General features: G+C 39.8%; 1 protein-coding gene across 5 annotated transcripts in view; it reads left to right on the top strand.

The window, feature by feature from the left end:
* LOC134213244 (chaoptin) overlaps positions 1 to 24,784 on the top strand; it is an 87,221-nt gene that overhangs the window by 52,838 nt on the left and 9,599 nt on the right. For all 5 annotated transcript variants that reach the window (XM_062692040.1, XM_062692043.1, XM_062692041.1 and 2 more), the window contains 3 exons: positions 5,884 to 6,044; positions 23,051 to 23,373; positions 23,433 to 23,882. In XM_062692040.1, coding sequence (XP_062548024.1) covers positions 5,884 to 6,044; positions 23,051 to 23,373; positions 23,433 to 23,882 — 934 coding nt within the window. The remainder of the gene's footprint in view (positions 1 to 5,883; positions 6,045 to 23,050; positions 23,374 to 23,432; positions 23,883 to 24,784) is intronic.

Genomic DNA, 24,784 nt, shown 5'->3' with positions numbered 1-24,784 from the left:
AAATGGAACAGATCGGTAAACTACATAAAATTATGGCAGGGTAGGAGTGACCAGGTGCCTACATCACGGCCATGGGCCGCACGTTTGTTTTGCTTTGATGATGCTGTACCGAGTGGTACTGAAATTGATTAGTTTCAATACCTTAGCTATTGGTATTGTTCAAAGCTTTTGAGTGCTTATAAAAATGTATAGGTTAACAAAGACTTTAAGGATGAAACGCCAAAAATGCTGGAAATCACTAATTTAACCTAATATGTAGTAACATAACTTTGCAAGCAATTCAAAATTATTCGAGTGGTCCAAAATATGTTAAATAGGTGGTCCAAAATTAAATCTTACATATCTTCAGCATTTATGACATTTTGGTTCTTTCGGTGGGATTTAGAAACATTTATTTTACCTACAAATCCAACCTAGCATTTATCACTTATCAAGAACTATCAAGAATTATTACAAAATCTAACTTTTATTCGAAAAATGGTTCGTCCATCTCCTAAAGTGGTCAAAAATACCTCCCTTACCCTAGAGTGCTTTGTGATAAAAAGTCAAAATCTTCAAAAACTAACATGGGACAATTATACGTAGGAGGGCAGTGGTACACATGGTGAGGTAGGGGATATACCCCGTTAGGCATAAAGACGTTAGGCATAAGAATTATGCCAAACGTCCACTATGCCTATCGTACATTATGCCTAACGTCCGTTATGCCTAACGCCCATTATGCCTATCGTACTTATGCCTAACGTCCTTATACCTAACGTACGTATGCCTAACGTCGCGGACCGTTAGTCACAACTTCATCAAGATTTAAAATTTGTCAATTATAAAAAATGCCGAGCAGCCATTCAAAAAGCAGCATTGATGTGGGAAATACATTGTCTTTTAAACTGTTTTAGTGTCGCTGCACGTTTGATCTGTGTAGGCGAATTAAATAAATTTATACCCTTGAAAAACAATGAATTTGGAGAAGCACCTTGTAAAAAAGGGGTTCTTTTCTTACCTCATCCGCGTGTTTTATATTATATCTATGTATGTCACTTCATCTTTCAATTCGATCACACAAATATCAAGGCAGCAAGCCACACAGATAGGGAGCGTCCACAAATCACGTAACGCTTTGAGGGAGGGGGGTTGTCCGAAGTGTGACAATTCATACCAAAATTTTAAGTGATTCATACAAAAACTGTGACATAGGGGAGAGGGGGGTTAAAAATGGCCAATTTTTGCGTTACGTAATTAATGGATCTACCCTAAATGGAATGCCAGAATGAGCGTAAATTTAAACGATATTATCACCTGGCTGTAAGCAATTTCTATTGTATTATGTCGGTTTTTATACAATTCACTGGTATAATGCTGTAGAAATTGCATACATTTAGGGAGAACTCGTTGGAAAGGATCCATGTAAGCCCCACATATATTGTAATTTTCCGCGTCTTTATTTTTTACGTGCTGATTAGCTTTCATTATTATTTTTTTCTGTGCTTCAATTACTTTAAAAATGAACACAATAAATATTTAAAAGTAACATTTTGGTTATTTCAGGGGAGGTTGGGGCTCTGCATACTAGAAAATAAATTACAAAAGAAGTATTGTTTCGTTCGTTTTTATTTATAATATTTTTGGACATTTGAAGAAAGTGATGTTCAGATGGCACGGCAAATGCTGGGTAAAGCATACCATTGGTACTTCGCGTACCTGAAGGAATAAGATAGACCCCATCTCGCGGTCCTTGGCCTCTTACCCAGTAACTCCTATCCCGTGGTACTGGCCGGGATACGAGCAACCTTAGGGAAGATCGGGTAACCAACCCCAGTAGGAACTATAGTCGACAGGGAAGGGAGGGTTTGCTCCTCTCCGGGGGTGCAAATTTTACTTAGCGTCTGTTCTCCAGGGCAACGGAGGAGATGACTACGTCAGTTCAGTGGACGATGGAAGCCAACCAGCCCCCACCTTGAGGGAAGTTAAGGATGTCATCCAACAGCTAAAGACCAATAAAGCAGCTGATAAGGATGGTATCGGAGCTGAGCTTATCAAGATGGGCCTGGAAAAGATAGCCACTTGCCTGCACAAACTGATAGTCAGAATCTGGGATACTGAACAGCTACCGGAGGAGTGGATGAAAGGGGTTTTATGCCCCATCTACAAGAAAGGCGACAAGCTGGAGTGTGAGAACTTTCGAGCGATCGTCATCCTTAATGCCGTCTACAAAATGATATCCCAGATCATCTTCCGACGTCTGTCACCATTAGTGAATGAGTTCATGGAAAGTTATCAATCCGGCTTCGTTAACGGCCGCTCGAAAACGGACCAGATCTTTACTGTACGGCAAATCCTTCAAAAATACCGTGAATATCAGGTCCCAACGCACCATTTGTTCATTGTTTTCAAGGCGACATACGACAGTATAGACCACGTAGAGCTATGGAAAATTATGGACGAGTGCAGCTTCCCTGGGAAGCATACCAGACTGCAACGGTGGATGGTGTGCAAAACTGTGAGAAGATTTCGGGCGAACACTCCAGTTCGTTCGAATCGCGCCGGGGACTAAGACAAGGTGATGGACTTTCGTGCCTGTTGTTCAACATTGCGCTAGAAAGTTTCATGCGAAAAGCCGGGGTACGATTTTCAACAGATCCAGTCAATTGATTTTTTTCGCGGATGATATGGACATTGTCGGCCGAACATTTGCAAAGGTGAAACGCGAAGCAACAAAAATTGGTCTGATGGTGAATGCGTCAAAGACAAAGTACATGCTTGTGGGCGAAACCGAGCGCGACAGGGCCCGCCTGGGAAGCAGTGTTACGATAAACGGGGATACCTTAGAGATGGTCGAGGAATTCGTTTACATTGGATCCTTGCTAACGGCTGATAACAATGTTAGTCATGAAATACGAAGGGGCATCATCTGTGGAAGTCGGGCCTAATACGGGCTCCAGAAGAAACTGCGGTCAAAAACGATTCACCACCGCACCAAATGTGTCATCCAGAAGGTAGCTAAAGCCGGAAGGGCAGATGGGCGGACATGTTGCAAGAATGCCGGGCAGCAACCTTGCAAAGATGCGATTCGCCAGGTACGAGATGGCGTGGAGCGCAGCGAGCGAGGTGGGTAGACCAGGTGCAAAACGACTTGGCGAGCGTGGGGCGTATTCGAGGATGGAGAGATGCGGCCTCGAACCGTGTATTGTGGCGTCAATTTGTTGATTCAGTGTTATCTATTTAGATGTAGACTAAATAAATGAAATGCTTGCAGGAAAAGGTCGCTTGAAGGATGCCCTGCAATCTTCCGTGATTATTCTGGACTGCAAGGAATAGCGTACAGCAACCACTGTAGATGGCAAAAAGGTATATGCTAAGTCAGGCTCGCGTCGGGTGACATTCGCTGGTTCGATGCTCCCAAAATATGTAGATATCGAGAATATGTTGTTTCCGGTGCGTTACAAACAAACGCCAAGGGTATTTAATTGTACCAACTGCAAACAATTAGGTCACACTGCCTAGTTTTGTGACAACAAACCACTTTGTGGGACAACCCACAAAATGTGCTTATTGTGGTTTGCAAGATTGCCCGGTGTACAAAAGACGCACCCAAAAAGTGAAGCGCTCGTTGGTACAGCGCAGCGCTCCAAGCAGTCTTATGCGGAAATGGTTAAAGTGCAAGACACATCCGCCACTGTCACCGCAAAGACTGCTTTTTCAGCTGCCGTTCAATTAAGTGACTATTATGATTCCAGCTCCATTGATGAATCGGACTCTGACGCAGCCGATATGGATGATTCTTCGGAGGTACATGCGCCCGAAAAGAGGAAGCAACCGTCTTCCCCGGGATCGCGTTGTAAGAAAACAAAAGTCATCCATAAAGGCTTGGCAAAATCTGAAGGTAATGGGGGATTATTTAAAATCCCAAAGCAACCAGTCTTCACTTCAGATCCTTGCAGCACTAAGACATTCCCGCCATTGCCTAAAAACGAAGTTCTTAAGAAACATCCTGCTAGGATTATCAATGAAAAGGAAAATGCTACTCGCACTTCCGAAAAAAGAAAAAAAAGGATTGATATCCTTTAAGGACCTCGTGGACCGCTTTTTGAATCTATTCAATATTCCGGATTCATTGAGGCCAATTATTGACCTCTTTATTCCAACAGTAGAAAGTTATCTGAAGCAATTGACTGTTTCATGCCCCCTCTTGCAGAAATTGTATCTTTCGATGGATAATACGGCCATACAAGATACAATGCAATCACTGTTTTTTTTCTTGAGCAAGGGTAAACGGAAATCTGCAAACAGACCCAGCTGAGGAGGTTAACTCAGGTAGTGTGGGGATGGGATTACCAGGCCCACTAAAACCAAAACCCTTTCGCCAGTCCGTATCCCCCGGCCCGCAATTAAGCAATAAATCAGGGGAGGACTATTGAGAACGCTCACGCTTATGCTAACGCACTCGACGTTATTACGCAATATCGACTTCAAGGGTGGTAGCCTCACCACCCGTCAATTGGAAGCTATGATAGTAGCCTATCGGTCTGTATCATAAGCTCGCGTAGAAGATGAGCACCCCGAAAACAAACGCCACGCGTGAACCGCAATGACATATATATATATATATATATATATATATATATATATATATATATATACGGAGGACTCCGCAGCCCACCCGCAACGTTTTTGTTGTTGGGGTAAGCGAGCATGGTGTTCTGTTGAGACGCTGTGTTCACCGCATTCCATTTAACCTCTTCCCGACACATCCTCTGAACGAGGTTGTCCGAAGTTGTATGAATGCCGCTGACAAGCAGCATGGCATTGCGTTCAACATCGAATCGCGGGCACTCCGCAGAATCTGCGAACCCGAACCTATGCAGGAACTTTTTAAAGCAGCCATGTTCAGACAAGACCTGTGGTAGGTGGAAGTTGACCTGACTATGCTTCCTACTAATCCAATTCGATACCTCCGGAATCAGTCTGTTGGTCCAACGACATTTGACTGCAGTGTCTCATGCTCTTTGCCATTTGAGCAACGAAGCTGCTGTTATTTCAGCCAAGTTGCGCTAATTTATAATGAAAGCTAATTTATCTTCTAATGATGCATCCTTCTTTAAGCCCTTGGACAAGTTGTCTTGAGATCAGCTACTGCCTAGTGCCACCGTCGTGTCGCACGCACGAGTTAAGACCATCGATAGATAGTTTTCACAAACTATATATATATATATATACATATACATAGGACCTCTAATATTTAGTTTTCACCTCAGAACCTCGGCAAACAGATCTGTGTCAAATTACGAGACCTTCTACCCTATACTAGCAAAATTTACCCTTCCTTCTTTATTTTACGGTTTGTAGTCGGCTCAAACATAGCTGGTCAACTTACCGATTTCTTAGTCGTTTAGTAATTTAATTGGGTGATGAATGTTATTTAATTTAACTTATTTCTAATTACACTGTGATACTTCAATTCAGCGCGATGAATAATGGAGCACGTTATTATTAGGTAAGGTAAGGTGCCCCGTCCACCACAGTTATCTGATTTTTGCGGTGTGAAAAATGTTCTCCCAACAGCTAACGCAGTCAAAAAAAAATATCGACTTGAAAATACTTTGAATCTGACAGAAATAATTGAACATAAAAGTTAAATGAGCTAGACTCTGGAAGAAAAAGACGAATTTAATCCTTTCATAATTGAATGCCCATTTGTGTATAATTTAAACAACAAAGCAGCTATCTGACTATTTGTAAAAGCAATCTGACTATTTGTAAAGGCAATTTTAATTTGACGGAATTCGGTTATCTCTATTTCCCATTCATATCGAAACTGACATGAATTGTTAATCGCACACAATACAACCCAAATTCCTTACCCCTTTGTTTTTTTACACCTTTCAGACCCAAACTCATCTACCCATGCGTATGCACTCGAGGGACGGATGATGGAATCTTCATCAACTGTGAAAACTCCAACCTGGCCAGCCTGTCGGTGGCGTTTATCAATCTGGCCAACCTGAATGTGCCCATCGAAGAGCTACATCTGAAGCGGTGCAAGATCAGTGAGTATAATGTAGGCGACCCATCGCATTTGTACGGTTGCTTAATTTTTCTTTTCACATACGAGTTCTGTTTATGCCAATAAACACTTGAGCAGCAATTCAGACATTTTTCCATTGAGAAATGATTCAAAGGCGTATCTCTTGTGGACCAGCGGCCTTTTTACTGAGCAAGTGGAACTGCAAAAATTTTGTTTCATCTACAAGTTGATGAATTATTTTAGTAGGTAGTTGTTGCATGTTTTACCACGAAGCATAATTGATATGTCTGAATGAAAAAAAAGACTAATGGAAAATAAATCATGTTTAAAACAAAATTAAAAGATTGATAACAGAATAATCAAAATGGAACAAAAAGTAACATCTAAGCATTTTCTTAACCTTAACAGAAATTAGAAAACGACGGAAAGTTTATATTTTTTCAATGGATTTTTTTTACCAAATCAGAAACAAAACAAGTTGTGCCCCAATTTCTTCTTTTCCAATTCCTTGTTTTAAGTTGATATTAATATGGGTTCATGTTAGTAATTCTAAACAAATAAAAAATAAAGCGGAATTTTCTTTATGTCTAATGAAGAGTTATTTTGCTTCCAAAGTTGAATAATAATCCGCCATGTCATTACAACTATAGTTATATAGGTATATATAGGTATACTTATTACTGATTGGTTCGAACAAAACGAACACTCAAACTAGCTGAGTATTTTTCAGCTAACAAAATGCTCTCACAATAAGTCGTGTCGTGTTTTTATCACTTTAAGCAATTTTACGGGGCGCAGTTCTTTTCAAAATGAACTGAGCGGCTCCTTTTCGAAATGAAAACAACTTTTTTGGTCACTGAGCAGCGCAACTCATTAAAGCCTGCAGAAGAACCTGTTCACATAAAAAGCGAAGTCGTCATAATTTTGGCTTATGTTTTTCCTGTTGAATGCCGAAACTTTCGCTTGATATTGAAACATGTTGTAGGGGACGATGGTAAAAATGCTGTTATGCTTTATCTTAAATGCTTATCTGTTTTTGTCAATAACTATTGAAAGGTCAAATTGATAGACTCTATAATATAAAAAGACGGCTTTCAATATCCTGTCAATGTATGCTAAAATTTGGCATTACGATTATGTGTATATGTGTATGTATGTTGGGTTTCGGTGGATATTTAATTGCGTGTTTAAGAGTGTAGTTTCAATGATTGTCCAATTATGGAGAAAAATAAACTCGTCGATCCAATTATGCACTGGTCCATGAGATATTGCGTAAATGCTCATTTACGTTGTTCAATCTCATTGAGAGAGCATATAAGATCACTATCCCCGCAGTCTGTTCTCGTCTGATCTTGACGGCGACAACGAATTTCGTATATATTCACGTCCGGAATTGTCTCCACTTGTACCAACTTATGCTTGGCCCAGCAGCGAAAGTGTATCCAATTCCGGCTCGCTTATGCAACATAATCTTTTTTAAGTACAACCTGTTGGGAATTAGTCCGCTACTCTTGCTACTTTCCGAAGAAGCTTTATTGCCTCCGTCCGTCTCAGCGATGAAAAAATGATCTAATTCGCAACAGCAAGTCTATCCAAGCAAGACGAAAAATAGAAAGAAACATAATACCATCGTGGGTAGCACTGAGCCACTAACTATTGGTTTGTAGTTTGCATGGTCTGAATATTAAATCGATACGTTTTATTTGCATTGATAGATCGGACACATTCGATGCTCTTACATAATGAGTAATGACGTATCGTGCGTGTGTATTGATTAATATAGATAGTCCATTTATCTTACTTTTAGTTACGCATACTTAACTTCATTCATTCAATTAAACCTTCACGAACTTGAGCAAAGGGTGCTCGTGATCGAGAAGAATGTTTTACCCTCTACCCAAGACGGATGCGCGTATTAAAAGTAACATAGGCCGGTGCCAGTCTACTGTAAAAGCGATAAGTTTTTATAGCTCAAAATTAATGACCGAAAATATGACGCTAAATGAAACATTCCAACAACACAACACACAATTAACGGAAATGTTTCTAGTGTTAAGCCTCATAAATTATCTGTCTCCACAATGCAGCTGGTGATTTGTTGAAATGTGATTGAATTTCGAAGTGCTAACTTTGGCAATTAGCTAGTGTACCTTAAGTTAATTGAAATTTTGACGAAAAAACAAGTGATGACTAGCGAATGATTCTTATTATACAACTTCCACTTGAACCAATGGAAGCTGCATAGATAATGTGGTTTTTTTTATAATCTATTGAATGGCTCCTTCAAGTCAAAAAAAACAGGGCATTGTGAGTGATCATCGTCTTCGCCTATTGGCCCTTTTGATCTTGGCCCTTGGGATAAGAGCACCCATGCAACAACCGCGACGCATGAGGACGATGACATACTGACGCGTGTGAGTGCGCGAACGCGTCCATGCACTCGTAAAGCAAAATATCGACAAGAGAAATTATTTTGTCATTGACGCGTTCGCGCACGCACACGCGTCAGTATGTCATCGGCCAGGCTATCTTGATGATACTTTTATGCCCAGCGAAGTCGAAACAATTTCCAAACCGAAAATTGCCTAGACCGGCACCGGGAATCGAACCCAGTCACCCTCAGCATGGTCTTGCTTTGTTGCCGCGCATGTTACCGCCGTCTGCGAGCAAACATAGTCGTAGACTTAACGGCCAGAATTACTGCGGCGGTAGTTTGCCAGTAGTAGCAGTAGAGTAGAGTGGGGCAAGAGTACGCACTTGGTTTTCAATCGATCATGTGGCCCTTATGAAGCAAGCTTCTGCATATCAAATCAATGTCGATGATTCATATACTCTTCCTTTATGTTACCCAGTGGAAAAAATATTGAAATTATTGAGATTCGTTTTAGTAGAACCCTTATCGCAAGATATGTGAAAAACGCACTCTTACCCCACCGGTGGGGTAAAAATGCGCATTGGGTGGGGTAAGAGTACGCATTTATCCAATCATGTGCTTTAAGTATATATTAACACAAATAAGATTTAATAACATTTAATTGATGTTTAATGAGCATATATTAGGGAATGTTTAAAGATTACGTAACTCTCAAAGGGGGAGGGGGTCCTAAAAATGTGCACTTTCATACGAAAAACCATTGTTTTTTATATATACAAAAAACTACAGAGGTAAAAATATATATCAGGTTTCGCGTGGCGTATACAAAGGCATTTTTCTTAAAGAAAGTCTACCAATCACGTAACGTAAAATTTGGCTATTTCATCACCTCATCTTACACTATTTGTATGAATCCTCTAAAATTATATGGATCGTCACACATCTCGCAACTCCTCCCAGCTAAACGTTGCGTAATTTATGATTGTTTCTTTTGATTAAATGAAATTATCATTTAGATGAAATTGTGTTTTCGTACTATGTTTAGCTGTACAACAAGTCCTAATACAATTTCATTATTTCGCTTCAGTGCTTCGTTCGATAAGTTTTTTCTAACACCGAATTACTTCAACTTATCCTAAAAACTTGTGATAATTTCGAATTCTGTTGTGGATCTTAACACTCTGGAAGAAGTCTTATTTCGGCCGGAGATACGGGTTTGACATCATAACTTGAAGATTCATATGCGTACTCTTGCCCACCGGTTTCTGCGTACTTTTACCCCACAGTCCCAAAAATGATTCAAGCAATGGTTTTGACTTCTTGGAAAACCAACCGGATTGGTGTTCTGTACCATAAAGTACTCTATACAATAGGTTATCGAAATGGTATAATGTTCACCTGATTGAACGTATATATGGTAATGAAATACTAGTTGCGGAAATCCAATTATTTTTAGCAAAATGACCAAAAGTTATCTAACTCCATATCTTCCTTGTTGTTATTCAATTCGTGTACAATTACACATGATAATAGTTGGCCAGCATACCTGTCAAACTGATGCGGTGCTGCTAGTTTATCTGTTTTTTATGGCTTAACAAAATGGAAAACGTACGCTTACCCCACGCGCACTCTTGTCCCACTCTACTCTAGCTCCATTTCCTTCGTGCTGCCAAACTATAAATCGATGTACGACTCGCCTCTTGATATTCTGAAAACAGATGCACAACTATTGTTCAGATTGACAATATATAGCTATATTTGCCTCTATCAGGTCAGGATACTGTAAGGTTTAATACCTGGTTTATGTACGTTCGTCTTTGAATGATAAAACGAAATGAGTGGTTTAATGAACATTATGCAACTCAAATCAGGTGCATAATAGTAGTTTGTGCAACTAGTTGCAAAAAGATGATTTTTTCAGCACGAGTTGTACGTTTATCAAACGAGGCTTGCCGAGATCAAAAGGGCCAATAGGCGAAGACGATGATCACGATTTCGTATTTTGTTATCATTTAGTATAAGTATAGCAACTAGCACCATAACTCCTTTAATAGTGGAATTCGAACATCGACCTGTTAAGGAGAGTTAGAGAAAAACCTTAGCACTAAAAGTCCTCCATACAACACATTTTGAAATTAGACCTCTGGAATGAGTTATTGACAAACTACTAAATGATCGAACGCAGATTACTAAATGATCGATAACATCCTTGCGTGCCACATTGTATGCTCGACAGACCATAAAGCAATAGATAAACCTGCGTTTAGAGAATTTGATGTCGTGTCCATATAACTATTCCATTAATTACGTGAGACAGAGAATACACTGTTTGAACACTCAACCAAGTTAATTAAGCTACATCTGGTTATATAACTATTGATCTTATGCTGGTTTTTTCATTATAGCACCCAAATGAGTGCTATAATGGATATTATGCAACCCATTTGAGTTGCATAATGTTCATTAAAGTACCCATTTCATTAGTATGGAAAAGTAGGCTGCTTTATCACTCAAACGTCAACTGTAAACCAGGTTACAGTGATCATAAGGTTACCTGATCATAAGATCAGGAATTGCATAAAATCCATTATAACACTGAATGGAACTATAATGAAAAACAAACATCAGAACAGTAGTTACATAACTACATTTTGCTGAATTAGCCTAAGTAAGTGTTCAAATAGTATGTTCTCTGCGTTGTGTAATAAATGAAATAGTTTGATGGACATTACTGCCGTTCTACGCATGCTTGTACCAAATTCAAAAAACGACAAATGAGAAAAAGGCATTTGAAATTGAACACTAATTTTCATTGCTGTAGTATAACCATAACGCAATATAAGATTATTACATCACAGAACCATTCAGAAGTCTTAATTTCATTGAAATCAATCTTATTTTTACTCACAAATAGAATTTGCGACAACGATCATGCAAATAGTTTGGCGGGACAGTTATGCCGAGAGATAGAGCAGATGTTTTATGGTTGCTTTATCTATGGAAGTGAACCTTCCACGTGGTTGAAGTGATTATGTCGCTCAGAATGAGTATTGTACAAATTGCCCCCATTAAACCAGTGTAACAGGCTAAGATTGCAAGATCTAAACAGAAAACGTTGTTTCAATGTGTGTTGCTCCATAAAATAACAGAATCCGCCATAATGATGAATTTAATCACCGCGAGACAATTTTGCGTAGAAATTAAGTAATGGGACAAATAGACTTGATATTGTTTTCAATGATTTTCCGAACAAAGTTCGAAATCTGTTAGCGTTTTCTAAAAGTATACATCAAAATAGACTGCTCTATGGTGAAAAGTCAAAATCCGCAAAAACTAACATGGGACAACTATGCGTAGAAGGGCAGATTAGGTCATGCGCTAATTCGTCCATGGCGCTAATTCCCGTCATATCAAATTCTAATTCACTACCCAGTCAACACAAGATCGTAAATGATGTCGTATAAGATGTTAAAGTGGAGGTGATATACGTACTTCCTCATACATGTGAGTATATCGCCTCAACTTTAGCATCTTATGTTGCATTATATACGAGTTTGTGTTGACTGGGTAAATACTCGCGTATGATAATTTAAATCAACGAACTTATCACCTGGTGAGATTTAAAAATTCGTATACTTTGATCTGAAATTAATCAAATCACATTCCAGTGTTATTTTCTTGAAAAGCACTTCAAACAAACTTTTCGATTAAGATAATCTGCACGATTTCCTGCTTTATCCCTACGACGAAAGAAAATAAAAGATATTTTAGTTATAAGATAAAGATTGTCGTTTCGGTTCCCTTTGTTCTGCTGTCTGAAACATGTTGGGTACTGAACTATCAAACCGTATGTATTTTTCCTTCATTGACATTTAGCACCCTATCCTCGCCAGCAAAAGATGTTCCGGACAGCGACGACAGCGACAATCTTTATCTTGTAACTAAAATATTTTTTAAGAAAATCTATCATGTTCTGCTTCTCGCAAAGGCACGTAGCATCGTCATCAAAATCAATTCAATACACCCACTTTCACTACACTTGTTCACATTATTTTTCCACTAAACACCAAATGAAAGCAATACCCATTGATGGAGTGGACAATTATTCGAAAAAAAAACTCCCGGCAAGCTTTAAAATATTCTGTTTTTCTAAACTTTCGTTTTTTTTCTTCGTCGCCTTGTTTACAGTCGAAACGCGTTGCCGAACTGACGATTTGAATTGAAATAATCTTATATGTAATACATCTGATAGGTGTCCGGCCATTTAGCTGAATGTCGTTTGGCCGAATGCCGTTTGGCCGAATTGTTTAAAAAATTATTAGATTGTGAGTAAAGAAAAGTGAGTAGAGAAGCGAGAAGTGAGAAGTGAAAATTGTGAAATTATTCCTTATTGCCTTCTTTCTTCCTCTTTTCTCTTCCTTCTTCCTTCATCCTTCTTTCTTCTTTATTTTTATTTTTTCCTTCTTCCTTCTTATTTCTTATTTATTCCTTCTTCCTTCTCCTTTCTTCTTGCTTCATTCTTCCTTCTCCCTTCTTCCTTCTTACTTCTTCCTTCTTCCTTTATCCTTCTTCCTTCTTCTCCATTCCTCCTTTCTTCTTCCTTCAAATATCTTACTTTTCACGTCACATAATAAGGAAACAATTTTTAACTTTTCGGCCAAACGGCATTCGGCCAAATGACGTTCGACCAAATGGCATTCGGCCAAACGGCATTCGTCCAAATGACCCTAAACCATCTGATAATGCATAAAATTCGTTTGTCCAATTGTTTTCAATTGTAATAAAAGTAAAGTATCGGAAATATATTTTTTTCCATCCAAACTTGTCATGTAGGGTAACTGCTCCTGGAATTCATCTCATGGCTCCGATATTCATCCCATCAAAAGCAATTTGATTTGTTTCGTATTTTTGTGATTTTTTCCAGCAGTGAGCACGCATGTTGACAAAAAGAAGCGACAAAATTGGTGCTGTATTTCTTTGTTTCGCAATGCGATGACTATATCTTCAGTGAGATGGAGATCGAAACAGTTCCCCTTATGTTTCTACTATTCCGAAGTTTTGAAAAAGGGGGTATTATTTTACAATAAAAATTTGATGGCAACACTACCCACGTACATATTCCGCTCAGTGTTGGGAAATCTGAAATTCTCAAACCTCACCCACGATTAAAAAAAGCGCGAGTTCAACCCCACCCGAATAAAGCCAAGAGAATCGTTCATTATTCGACTCACGATTTGCATAATTGCATGATTTCTACGTGCTTTCTTCGTTGTATTATTCGAATTGTTACTTTCTTTGCTTAAAACAATGGATAATAAATCGCTTCTATTAGGTTTTGGCGCGTTTTGGAGCGAAAAATATTTTTTTGGCGAATGAGCGAAACGATGCGATTCAGCATGAAATACTCAAGCGCGATGGTCTCCTGTAGAATCGCAACAAGTTAGCTCGCGCATGCGGCTTTGATGATTAAGTTCAATTTATCGACTGTTAGGTGTTATTGCGGGATTTGGTTTGGCGTGCAGTCATTAAATTAGAGGGAAACAGAAATTTTCTATTTCCGACGTTTCGGCACAATGTATTTTGCCTTCTTCTAGGGATCATAGATAAGTACAAATGACAAAAAAACAGTTATCTATGATCCCTAGAAGAAGGCAAAATACATTGCGCCGAAACGTCGGAAAATAGAAAATTTCTGTTTCCCTCTAATTTAATGACTGCACGCCAAACCAAATCCCGCAGTTTGATGATTAAGATTTGAGCACTGGTCCTCCGGAATATTAGGGGATTTTGTGTCAGGCCATGCAAGCCAGCCTTTAAAAAAAAGTCACACAACGAATAATCAACAAGAGAGAACGGACCGGAACCATCGGCGAAGACCACTACGACGAAAAGGGACTAGCGTTTGGACGCATACGCATACTCGCCGATGTGCTCAAGGACCGTGGATTCGACATCGTAGCGCTGTAGGAGGTTTGCTTGAAGGGATTAATGGTGCGGACGTTTAGAGGTAATCATACCATCTACCAGAGCTGCGGCAACACACACAAGCTGGGAACAGCTTTCATAGTGATGGGCGATATGCAAAGGCGCGTGATCGGGTGGTGGCCGGGAAAATGTGCCGGTTGAGGATCAAAGGCCGGTGCTTCAACTTCAGCATAATCAACGTCTATAGCCCACACTCCGGAAACACGGATGATAATAAGGACGGATTCTACGCGCAGCTGGAACGTGAATACGACAGCTGCCCAAGCCATGGCGTCAAAATCAACATAGGACATTTGAACGCATAGGTTGGCCAAGAGAAGAAGTTTAGATCGACTATTGGTAAGTTCAGAGCCAACAAAGCCCCTCTTGAAGACTGCTGGAATATAGTTAAAGCAGCCATGTGGGATGTGGGATGAAGTCGACGGTACGATTGGTTCGACGAATAGTGCAGACAGATTTTGGAGGACAAGGACGCAGCGCGGGCGGTCACACTGCAGCAAGGTACCCGGCAGAACATGGAACATTATAGACGGAAGGGGAGACAGCAGACCCGTCTTTTTCAGGAGAAGAAACGCCGTGTGGAAGAAGCGGAGTGCGAGGAGATGGAACAGCTGTGCCGTTCTCAAGAAACACGCAAGTTTTATAAGAAGCCCAACGCATCCCGCGAAGAATTTGTGTCGCGAGCCGAGATGTGCAGGGATAAGGATGGGAGCATCTTGACGGTCGTGCGTAGGGTGAGCGAAAGGTGGAAGGTGAAAAGGAACATTTAAATGGCACTTAGAGTACAGGCAGTGAAAGTAAAGGCAGCGGAAGAGGGAACTATGTCAGTTGGCAACTAACCAGCGCCCACCTTTAGGGTAGTAGAGGATGTCATCCAACAGCTAGAAACCAATAAAGCAGCAGGTAAGGATGGTATTGGAGCTGAGCTCATTAAGATGGGCCCGGAAAAGCTAGTCACTTGCCTGCACAAACTGATAGTCAGAATCTGGGAAACTGAACACTGAATAGCTACCGGAGGAGTGGAAGGAAGGAATTATATGCCCCATCTACAAGAAAGGCGACAAGCTGGATTGTGAGAACTTTCGAGCGATCGCCATCCTTAATGCCGCCTACAAAGTGATATCCCAGATCATCTTCCGTCGTCTGTTCCCAAAAGTGAATGAGTTCGTGGGAAGTTATCAAGCCGGCTTCGTTGATGGCCGCTCTACAACGGGCCAGATCTTTACTGTACGGCAAATCCTTCAAAAATGCCGTGAATACCGAGTCCCAACGCACCATCTGTATATGACAGTATAGACCGCGTAGAGCTATGGAAAATTATGGACGAGAGAACCTGGGAAGCTTACCAGACTGATCAAAGCAACGGTGGATGGTGTGCAAAACTCGGGCCAACACTCCAGTTCGTTCGAATCGCGCCAGGGACTAAGACAAGGTGATGAACTTTCGTGCCTGTTGTTCAACATTGTGCTAGAATGAGTCATGCGGAGAGCCGGGTCTAACAGCCGGGTACGATTTTCATCAGATCCAGTCATTTTATTTGTTTCGCCCTTCTGATCCCTTCGTCTGATGCAGTTTATGTCCGTTCCCAGACCAGAGACTTTATGGTCATTCCTTATGACTTTCGCGTAGTTCTTACCGTCAGCTTTGACGATAATCGCTTCACCATAGTCATTGGCGTAACTACAGGTGGGCTAGGGGGTACTATAGCCCCTCCTAGGATCGATCTAGCCCCCCATAGAAGTTTTGCTGTTCTACCTAAGTAATATACATATCTAGCTTTCTGACCATTTGTGGGCTTTACTGCAGAGAATGGATTCTCTTCATCTTTCTTCGAAGCACTACAGCACTAAGTTGAAAATATTTATCAAGTTTTCGAACTTCGAATAATTGTTATATCGTATGCTAAGAATGCCAATCACGAAGGTTATTACGCTCCCTTTATTCTAAGCGAAGCTATCTGTTATTCGGTGCTGATTGAATAAATAATTGAAGCTACAGGCAAATAGCCAAATATTATTTCTGTGATTTTGATTGAATGAATAATTTGATTGAAGAATAATAATATAAAATGGTCAAGTTCTTTCTGCAGATTTGTCTGCTAAAGTGGTCAAGAGATTTAAATGCTGTCTTCCTAAAACTCTGAGTTTCCAATAAACACGATAAAGTTCTTGGGGCTCGAGAGATGTTTGACGAAACCGTAAAATTTTAAGAAAAGGTAACTTAATTTAAATTAGACAGAACTTGAAATTGTTTCGGTTGGATTTATAAAGTCCACAGACTGGTTTTTTACCTACGCTTTACTAGGTCGATTGTAGAGACTTACTATAACTTAAAAAAAATCACTCGAATGAAGTTTAAAAACATCTTTGACTGTAAAAATAGTAACATTTTGAAAAGTTAGCCCCCCCTAGAATTTTTCATTAGTTACGCCAATGACCATAGTCTTTTGGTTTGGTACTTCAGTTGGTAGGAGCATTTTTGTTCTTACAAGAACCCCCCTTGGTGGCCGCAGTCACCTCATCGATCATCTGATTTGCGGCTTTTTACACCTCACTATTCATCGTCTTAGGGTTGACAACCTTCTTTTGTTCTTCCCGCGAATTTCAAATACTTTATTTAGTGTCGGGACTTCAACGCTTGACTTTTTCAGGTCAGGTTCACCTGCCCAACCTTACTCAGTTTAGGATTTGAATCAGTAACAGCCATTCGTCGCCGGCTACAAAGCAAGAACATGCTGAGGGTGGCCGGGTTCGATTCCCGATGCCGGTCTAGGCAATTTTCGGGTTGGAAATTGTCTCGACTTCCCTGGGCATAAAAGCATCATCGTGTTAGCCTCATGATATACGTATGCAAAAAATGGTAACTTGGCTTAAAAACTTCGCGATTAATAACTATGGAAGTGCTTAATGAACACTAAGCAGCAGGATGGCAATGCTCCAGTGGGGGATGTAATGCCAATTAGAAGAAGAAAAAGATAATGTAACTGGCTTGATACCTTCTGTAAAAATGCCTTCTGCGATTTACTCATTCAAACAATTCGTGCTAGCAAAAAGCATTTGCACATATTAAGAATTTTTCAATCGCTCACTCACGATCAACTATAATTGGCAAACCATTGAAGTCACTTCATGTAGAATTGGTTCAAACGCACGATTCATATGCACTCGTGTACGATACATTTATCTTTTTCATTAACTTGCAATAAACCACCAATTGAATTGCTGCAAAAATGCATATGTGCGGCAAATTAAGGTGAACGAAGGAGGTGTGCTGCTGACCGCGCACATTCACCTTTCTAATTTTATAGAGGACACCCCTTTCATTGGAGCAGCGTGATGATCGCCTCATTGAAATATATTCATTTCTTGCGTGTTTGATCAAATTTAGCGAAACTTATAGAGGTGTTAATTTTATATTAACCGTAGGTGTGTTTTCAAGGTGTTGAACGTATTTTCGCGGCTGTCACTGTGGAAAACGGTCATTTGAGTTTGCCTCATTGGTGAGTGTTAATTTGATGATTGTAATGCGGCGACACAAATTACAAAGGAATGTGCCTTAGTTCGATGCTAATGATGTGACAAGGCTGAGGACAATTAGCAAAACATCGAGGTAGATGATTTTTAATGCTTTTTAGTGTATTCTATTAGTGTACTTTTTATCTTCTTACTTAAGGATTTGTACTGTATTGAAACCACTCTACTACTACGTTTTTTTTTTGCATAAAGGGATCCAATTTTCCAAAAGTACAATGGTGGTAAAGTCTACGTCCTCCTTGCTCCAAATAGAGGTAAAAAGATGAGGTAAAATGGTTTTACAGCTAAGGTCAAGAAATGGATTATAGACTTCCCCAGACCTAAGCGATTTCATAATGGGTGGCCACTAAAAATCGAGAATGGAAAGAATGGTTCGGGAAGAAAACTACAAAGCAGTACAGTTCAATCTGATATACATATGTTATATAAAGAGTTAGCTTAGTCTTTAAACTTAGATTAATGAATAATAGCATATGGTCCGTGGTCCGTGCGGCGTAGTTTAATCTTGCAGGTATCACATGACCGCTGGACGGCTGCCATTTCCGGATAATGCTTCTGATCCTATTGATGAATTGTTTCAAGCACCTTTGTATACAACGGAGCTCAGTTGACCAATACTCCCGTTCCGATTTTGTCACGCTCTGATTTTATCACGCTCCGATTTCGTCAACAAAATTATTCCGTTTTTATCAACAATAAAATTCAATCATTTTTTAGATATTTAGCTTTTAAAATTAAATAACTTGGTATAGTGTCTGGCCAAATGTTGTATTTATAGTATTTCAAACACTAGCGATAAAAAAGCCGTAACTAACAAGACAAGGTTTATTTTCACCGACTTCTCCCCATCGAAAAAAAGAGACAAGATGCGGGTTTGTTTGCACTTTATTACTTCAGGACGAATGATTACATTGTTATCTGGCGTTCTGATATAACCGAAAAATCGTTGAGAAACTTTTTCGGATGTTCTAGGCCGTCCAAACTGTTCTGGAGTACATATCCTCGAATGCATTAGGAAATATGTCTACACACAAAATCTCCTAAGCTGGAATTTATATCCAAAAATATTTATGTGATCATAAGACATACATTGATCGAGTTTTGAATAAACGTAAACTAATTCAGGGTCTCCAAAACGCCCTGGAGTTAAGAACATGTGATATACCCGATCAACCTTGAACGACGTGTTCATGCATCGTTGAACATCTTAGCAGGTACATTGAACCAATAAGATTTCACTCATTACTTTTACACGCAACTATAGGCCTTTTAGTTTCTCCAAAACATCCTTGAGTTCAAATCAGTTCAGAACATGCGATCTACCCGATCAACCAAGCCCTGGTCGATGTATCCATGCATCGTTGAACATCCTAGCAGATTCATTTAGCCGATAGTATTTCACTCATTATTTTTACAAGCTACTACAGGCCTTTTCGGTTGTTCGAAACGTCCTTGAGTACAGAACATGTTGCTCAACCAAGTCCTGAAAGATGTACCTGTGTATCGCTAAACATCCCAGCAGGTCCGTCGAGCCGATAGAATGGTACTTATTACTTTTACAAGCTACTACAAGTCTTTTCTGTTCTCTAAAATGTCCTGGAGTTCCGAACATGTGATCTACCCGTTCAACCAAGTCCTAAAAGATATATCCGTGCATAACATCACAAACATTCCAGCAGTTCCATCGAGCTGGTAGGACAGCTACAGTTGATGTTCAAAGACTCGATATCAAATCGTTGGAACAAATGATGCCATACAAAAATATTTTCACGGTTACTTTGATAGTCTTTTCGAAAAATTTTCCAAGAATTTCTGTTCCACATTTCAATACCGACTTTATTACATCGAATTTTCAAAACGGCTTTGACCTATCCAATGATCCAACTTATGAATTATGTTAGATATGATACCCTAGTGAAACCATTTAGCTTATATGACGTCAATCATCCCTTGTTCTAGCCATTGCAGGCCTTTACGGTTGGCTAATATATTCTGGCAGTCGTATTGTTTTATGTAATAATCCAAGTCCGTTATACGCCTGTAACAAAAAAGTCCGCAGCTAAGTTGCTCAACACAAACACCTCCTTAGTTATTGTGCTTCTAATAGATATCTTGATCTTAACTCAAGATCATTTTGGAGGACCTTCTTCTTCTTCTTCTTCTTTTGCTATGGCTCTACATTGCAACTGGAGCTTGGCCGTCTTTTCAACCTAGTATTTTATTAACATTTCCTCAGTTAGTACAAAGCCAAGTACAAAGGGAACGCTATGCCCTGGGAATCTAGAATGTTTCCCAAAAAATATTCTAGACCGGACCGGATTCCGGAAAATTGTGTTTACATTATTCCTATTGGATATATTAAGTTTATGCCAAAGACATTGCAAAAACTTTGATTGATTGACCTGGTAGATACCTTGAGCTGAACTCGAGAATGTTTTGGAGTACCTTGAACATCTCAAATTCAAGAGAATTGAGTTTGCATGGTACGCACATACTTGTTGTACCAAGTTGGGTACATATCGATGTTGAAGACATTGCCTAAAGGCTTGGTTGTCCGGTAGATAGTTTGGGTTGAACTTGGGAACGTCTTGGAATACCTTGAACATCATTGAGGAACCTGGATTTAAATTATGCGCTTGTGCCTATTGGACTGGATTGGGTATATGACGACGATGATGACTTTGCATAAGCCTTGGTTGATTTGGTAGATACCGTGAGCTGAATTCGAAAACGTTTAGGAGAATCTTGAACATCTCGTATTCTAGAAAACTGATCACTGTCTCAACGATCAAGATGACTAAACTTGATTTATTAAACAATGTGGTATAGGATCCAAATACTTCAGATTCATCTGCAAGCTGTCAGAAGCAAAATCTTCCCAAGGTTTTGGATATCTAGGTCTTCAGGGTAAGTCAAACTTGACCTCCAATATTTTTCCTGGGTAGCCGACATCCTAATGAACATTTTTGCTGAAGAAACTGGGACCTAGCTCTCTTCGGTAGTTTTTCACTGCCAATCTCAAACGCTGAGCATATATGACACATCCGTCCTGAAAGGGTTAAGGAGGTCAAATATTTTCAAATTTAAAGTTATCAATGGATGCAACCTTATCTTAGGGAACGTTCATAAATTACGTCACACGGAGGAGAGGGAGGGAGAGGGTTTCTAAAAGTATGACAACTCATATCAATTTATATAAAATTTCATACAAAAAGTGGGACAACGAATGGAGGAGGGATTTGATGCACTCCTTACTTGTCAGGAACCTCAACCAGTCACCATTGATGATAAATATATATTTCCTATGTCTTTTCACTAACCCTTGCCACCCACTAGCATGTTCACGTGGTTTATGGACAGTCCTTTAGCATTTAAAAATGTTAGAACCTGAAAATCTCACATTTTACCAGCAATAAATCATTTTTGCTAAAATTTTAGCTTAAAAAAATCGTCTAAGAAAATTATTCCGATTTTGTCACTGTTCCGATTTTATCAACTGAAACTCACGGACCGTGTTGATAAAAACGGAACATACCTGCAACAGTTTTCGAAAGATTTCCACGTTTAAAATTGTGCACCATTTACTTTTCCTCACGATATTTGATCGCTTGCAAAAATGTGCAATACGTGTGGCAGTACTTCCTGATTTGACGGCATGTTTCAAACAACTGAGCTGTAAAGAGTAAAAGTGTGAGTCCGATATTTTCTGAATATTCTAAAATTCACATAAGGAAATATTTCTCTGATAGCGTTAATGTTCTCATAGAAAAGTATTGAAATTCCCGTTTTTTTAGTGGCCACCCGATTCTATCGTTGGGTCGCTGCAGGCAATAATGTTCCATTTACGCTTCCATACCAATGGCAACAAAATCACATTTGCCAAGCGATAGACTCGCATCGCATGTGTTCGGGGAGCCTTATTGCGATACATAGCCAACGACTACGATAGCTTCTTCTTCTTCTTATTGGCATTACATCCTCACACTGGGACAGAGCCGCCTCGCAGCTTAGTGTTCATTAAGCACTTCCACAGTTATTAACTGCGAGGTTTCTAAGCCAAGTTACCATTTTTGCATTCGTTTATCATGAGGCTAACACGATGATACCTACTTTTATGCCCAGGGAAGTCGAGACAATTTTCAATCCGAAAATTGTCTAGACCGGCACAGGAAATCGAACCCAGCCACCCTCAGCATGGTCTTGCTTTGTAGCCGCACGGCTAAGGAGGGCCCCTACGACTACGATAGCACGACCCGAGCAGGAGAAATTGGCTCAATAATACTCAATTCTGTTATTGATACCATACTCTGTTATGAACTAGCCCTGCATAAGAGGTAAAATACCAAAGGAATAATACCAAAAACTAATATGCACAATACTTAAGCCATAACAAACTCAGTTATTAAATTGAATTATAATACCAAATGCATAACCAATTATTATTCGTTTGGTATTGGAATACCTAAGCATGGTATGCCTCAAGTATTCTGCATATAAGTTTTTGGTATTATTTTTTGGTATTTTACCTCTTATGCAATTTCTGTTATCGAGGTCGTCGCTCCTGCTCGTGGAGTGATAAAAATGCGCAGATTTGGACAAATTACCTTGATAAAGGATCCATCAACTTCCTACCGCAGCAGTTTTTAGTAATTACCACTACCTAAACACTGTGTTGGTAAACATGATGATGATAAATCATACCATCACACCCCGCTGATTGATTTGTTCCGCAACTTACTCCAGTTCACACATCAATTGTTATAGATTCCACAAACGAAAAAATGAAATTTAATTTCCGGGCGGCATTGCTACGCAAAGGAATTGCTCAATATCTATATGTACAGGAAAAGCTAAACCGCGTATGAGCATAACACATCGCCGGCTTTTCCCATCTCTTTGCACACCTATTTGGTTCAGCAGTTGTAAATCCACGCCGCTCAATTGATTAGTTGAATTCACTTTCAAGTTCAAGGCTTTCCTTTTGTCTTTCGTTTGCTCGAGTGCGCCTTTGGCTTCAGTTGTCTTATGGTTTCTATTTATGCCCCAGTTGAAGATGCATGTCTGTGGTTTACTATCGTTTATTGTCACGATGAGCAATTGCCAATCTTTTATTGCTTTCCTTTACTTCCTCTGCAGGAAATCTCTTCGGAACTCTACTTCACAAACTGAGTGTGAAACGATTGTACGTGCTTGATACCCCGATTGTCACTATCAGAGACCATGCATTTTACGGAATCAACGATACGCTAATGGAGTTGCACTTGATAAAAAGTGAGTTGACGGCCTTTCCCGGAGATGCACTTAAAATTCTGGGGCAATTAAAAGTGCTGAACATCGATGGACACCAGATTGAGAACTTACCCAAGGGTGTGTTCGGCGGGATGACCTTCGATGGCTCCTTAGAGAAGTTCCATTTCGTCAATGGACTGTTAAGCGAAATGGGTCAGGAAATTTTCATGGTAAGTTTATTTTATGTACAGTTCTGTATGTTTCTGACATTAACTGTTTTGTTTTTCAGTCCTTCAAAAAGATCAGAACCTTGGATATTAGCGGAAATCGGTTGGTGAGCTTGAAAAAGGGACAATTTAAAGGCCTTCGAGAAGCGGAAATCTTGGATCTGAGTCATAACAATCTTACCAAGCTGGATGCGTCGCACGTATCCGACCTCACCAAAATGACCTGGATCAATGTTTCGCACAATGCTCTGACGGAGATTACGAGAGGCACCTTCGCTCGTAATGCGGTGCTACGGGTGTTGAACATGGCACACAACAGCATTAGGAAGATCGACTCAAACACTTTCAGAGGGATGAGGTTCCTGCGGCGGTTGTACCTGAACGACAACATGATTTCCGACGTTGGACGGGGAACGTTTGGATCGGTTACGAGGATTGGAACAATTGACTTGGCCCGGAATCGAATCAAGAAGGTTGACTACCAGATGTTCTACCAGTTGAACTATGTTGAGGTACGATGCTTTTGAAACGTCGTTGGTGATAGACAACGACACTTCTAAGTTCGTTAAAATTTTATTCTAAACAAATGGAGTTTCCACGAATTTTGAAGTGCCGTTTTCTATCACTAACAATTTGCAAATTGTCTACATTGTATTATACTATTCAAATTCTCGGAAATCGAGGAACCTTTTCCTATATGTTTAGGTTACAATAATAGGTTACGATTCTTAAGAAATTCCAATATAGCCGTATGTCCCATGGACATAGAACTAGGCATTTGATTTTAACATTCATAATCGAAATCTAGATTTAGAGATTAACAATAATAGGGATATGAAATTCACACGAATAATACTTTGGATTTCAATCTCGTTCAGCCGCAGTAGAGTTGATCCTATGGCAGCTTGACGACTAATGGGTCACTGGGTGTGGCTGGCATATGCAGTTAATCTAACCAGATTCAGGACAAGATTGGCTGGTCGACGTTTCAAACTCAACACCCCTTCCCCCCCTGCTAAATGCGCCGATGATCTGCCTGTGACGCATTTCGGTCAACGCCAACTTAACCACTCATATTCCATTAGTAGTTTGCTCTGTTTCTCACTGGACTTTCCCATCCAGGGCTAACCTGGTCAGTAGTTGCGTGGAGATTTTGAGTCTGCTATGACAACGATGTCGTTGACTTCAATAGGATTCACCCTAGTGAACCATTTCGCTCTGCCTCCAGAATTGTTTCGTTATACTCTGGAACATGCGTTAATACTGGTTAAGTTGATCAGTATTGTTTTTGAAGCATGTCCCATGATGACGTGGTTGGAAGTCAGTAGGCAAACAACTTGTTAGGATTATTCCTAAGTTTTGCTTGACCATACGAATGCAAGATCCACTTATATGTGGCGATAGGAGTGGATTG

The sequence above is a fragment of the Armigeres subalbatus genome, chromosome 2 (assembly GCF_024139115.2).
Source record: "Armigeres subalbatus isolate Guangzhou_Male chromosome 2, GZ_Asu_2, whole genome shotgun sequence".
NCBI classification, from domain to species: Eukaryota; Metazoa; Arthropoda; class Insecta; order Diptera; family Culicidae; genus Armigeres; species Armigeres subalbatus.
This window is presented reverse-complemented; position numbering and strand designations above follow the sequence as displayed.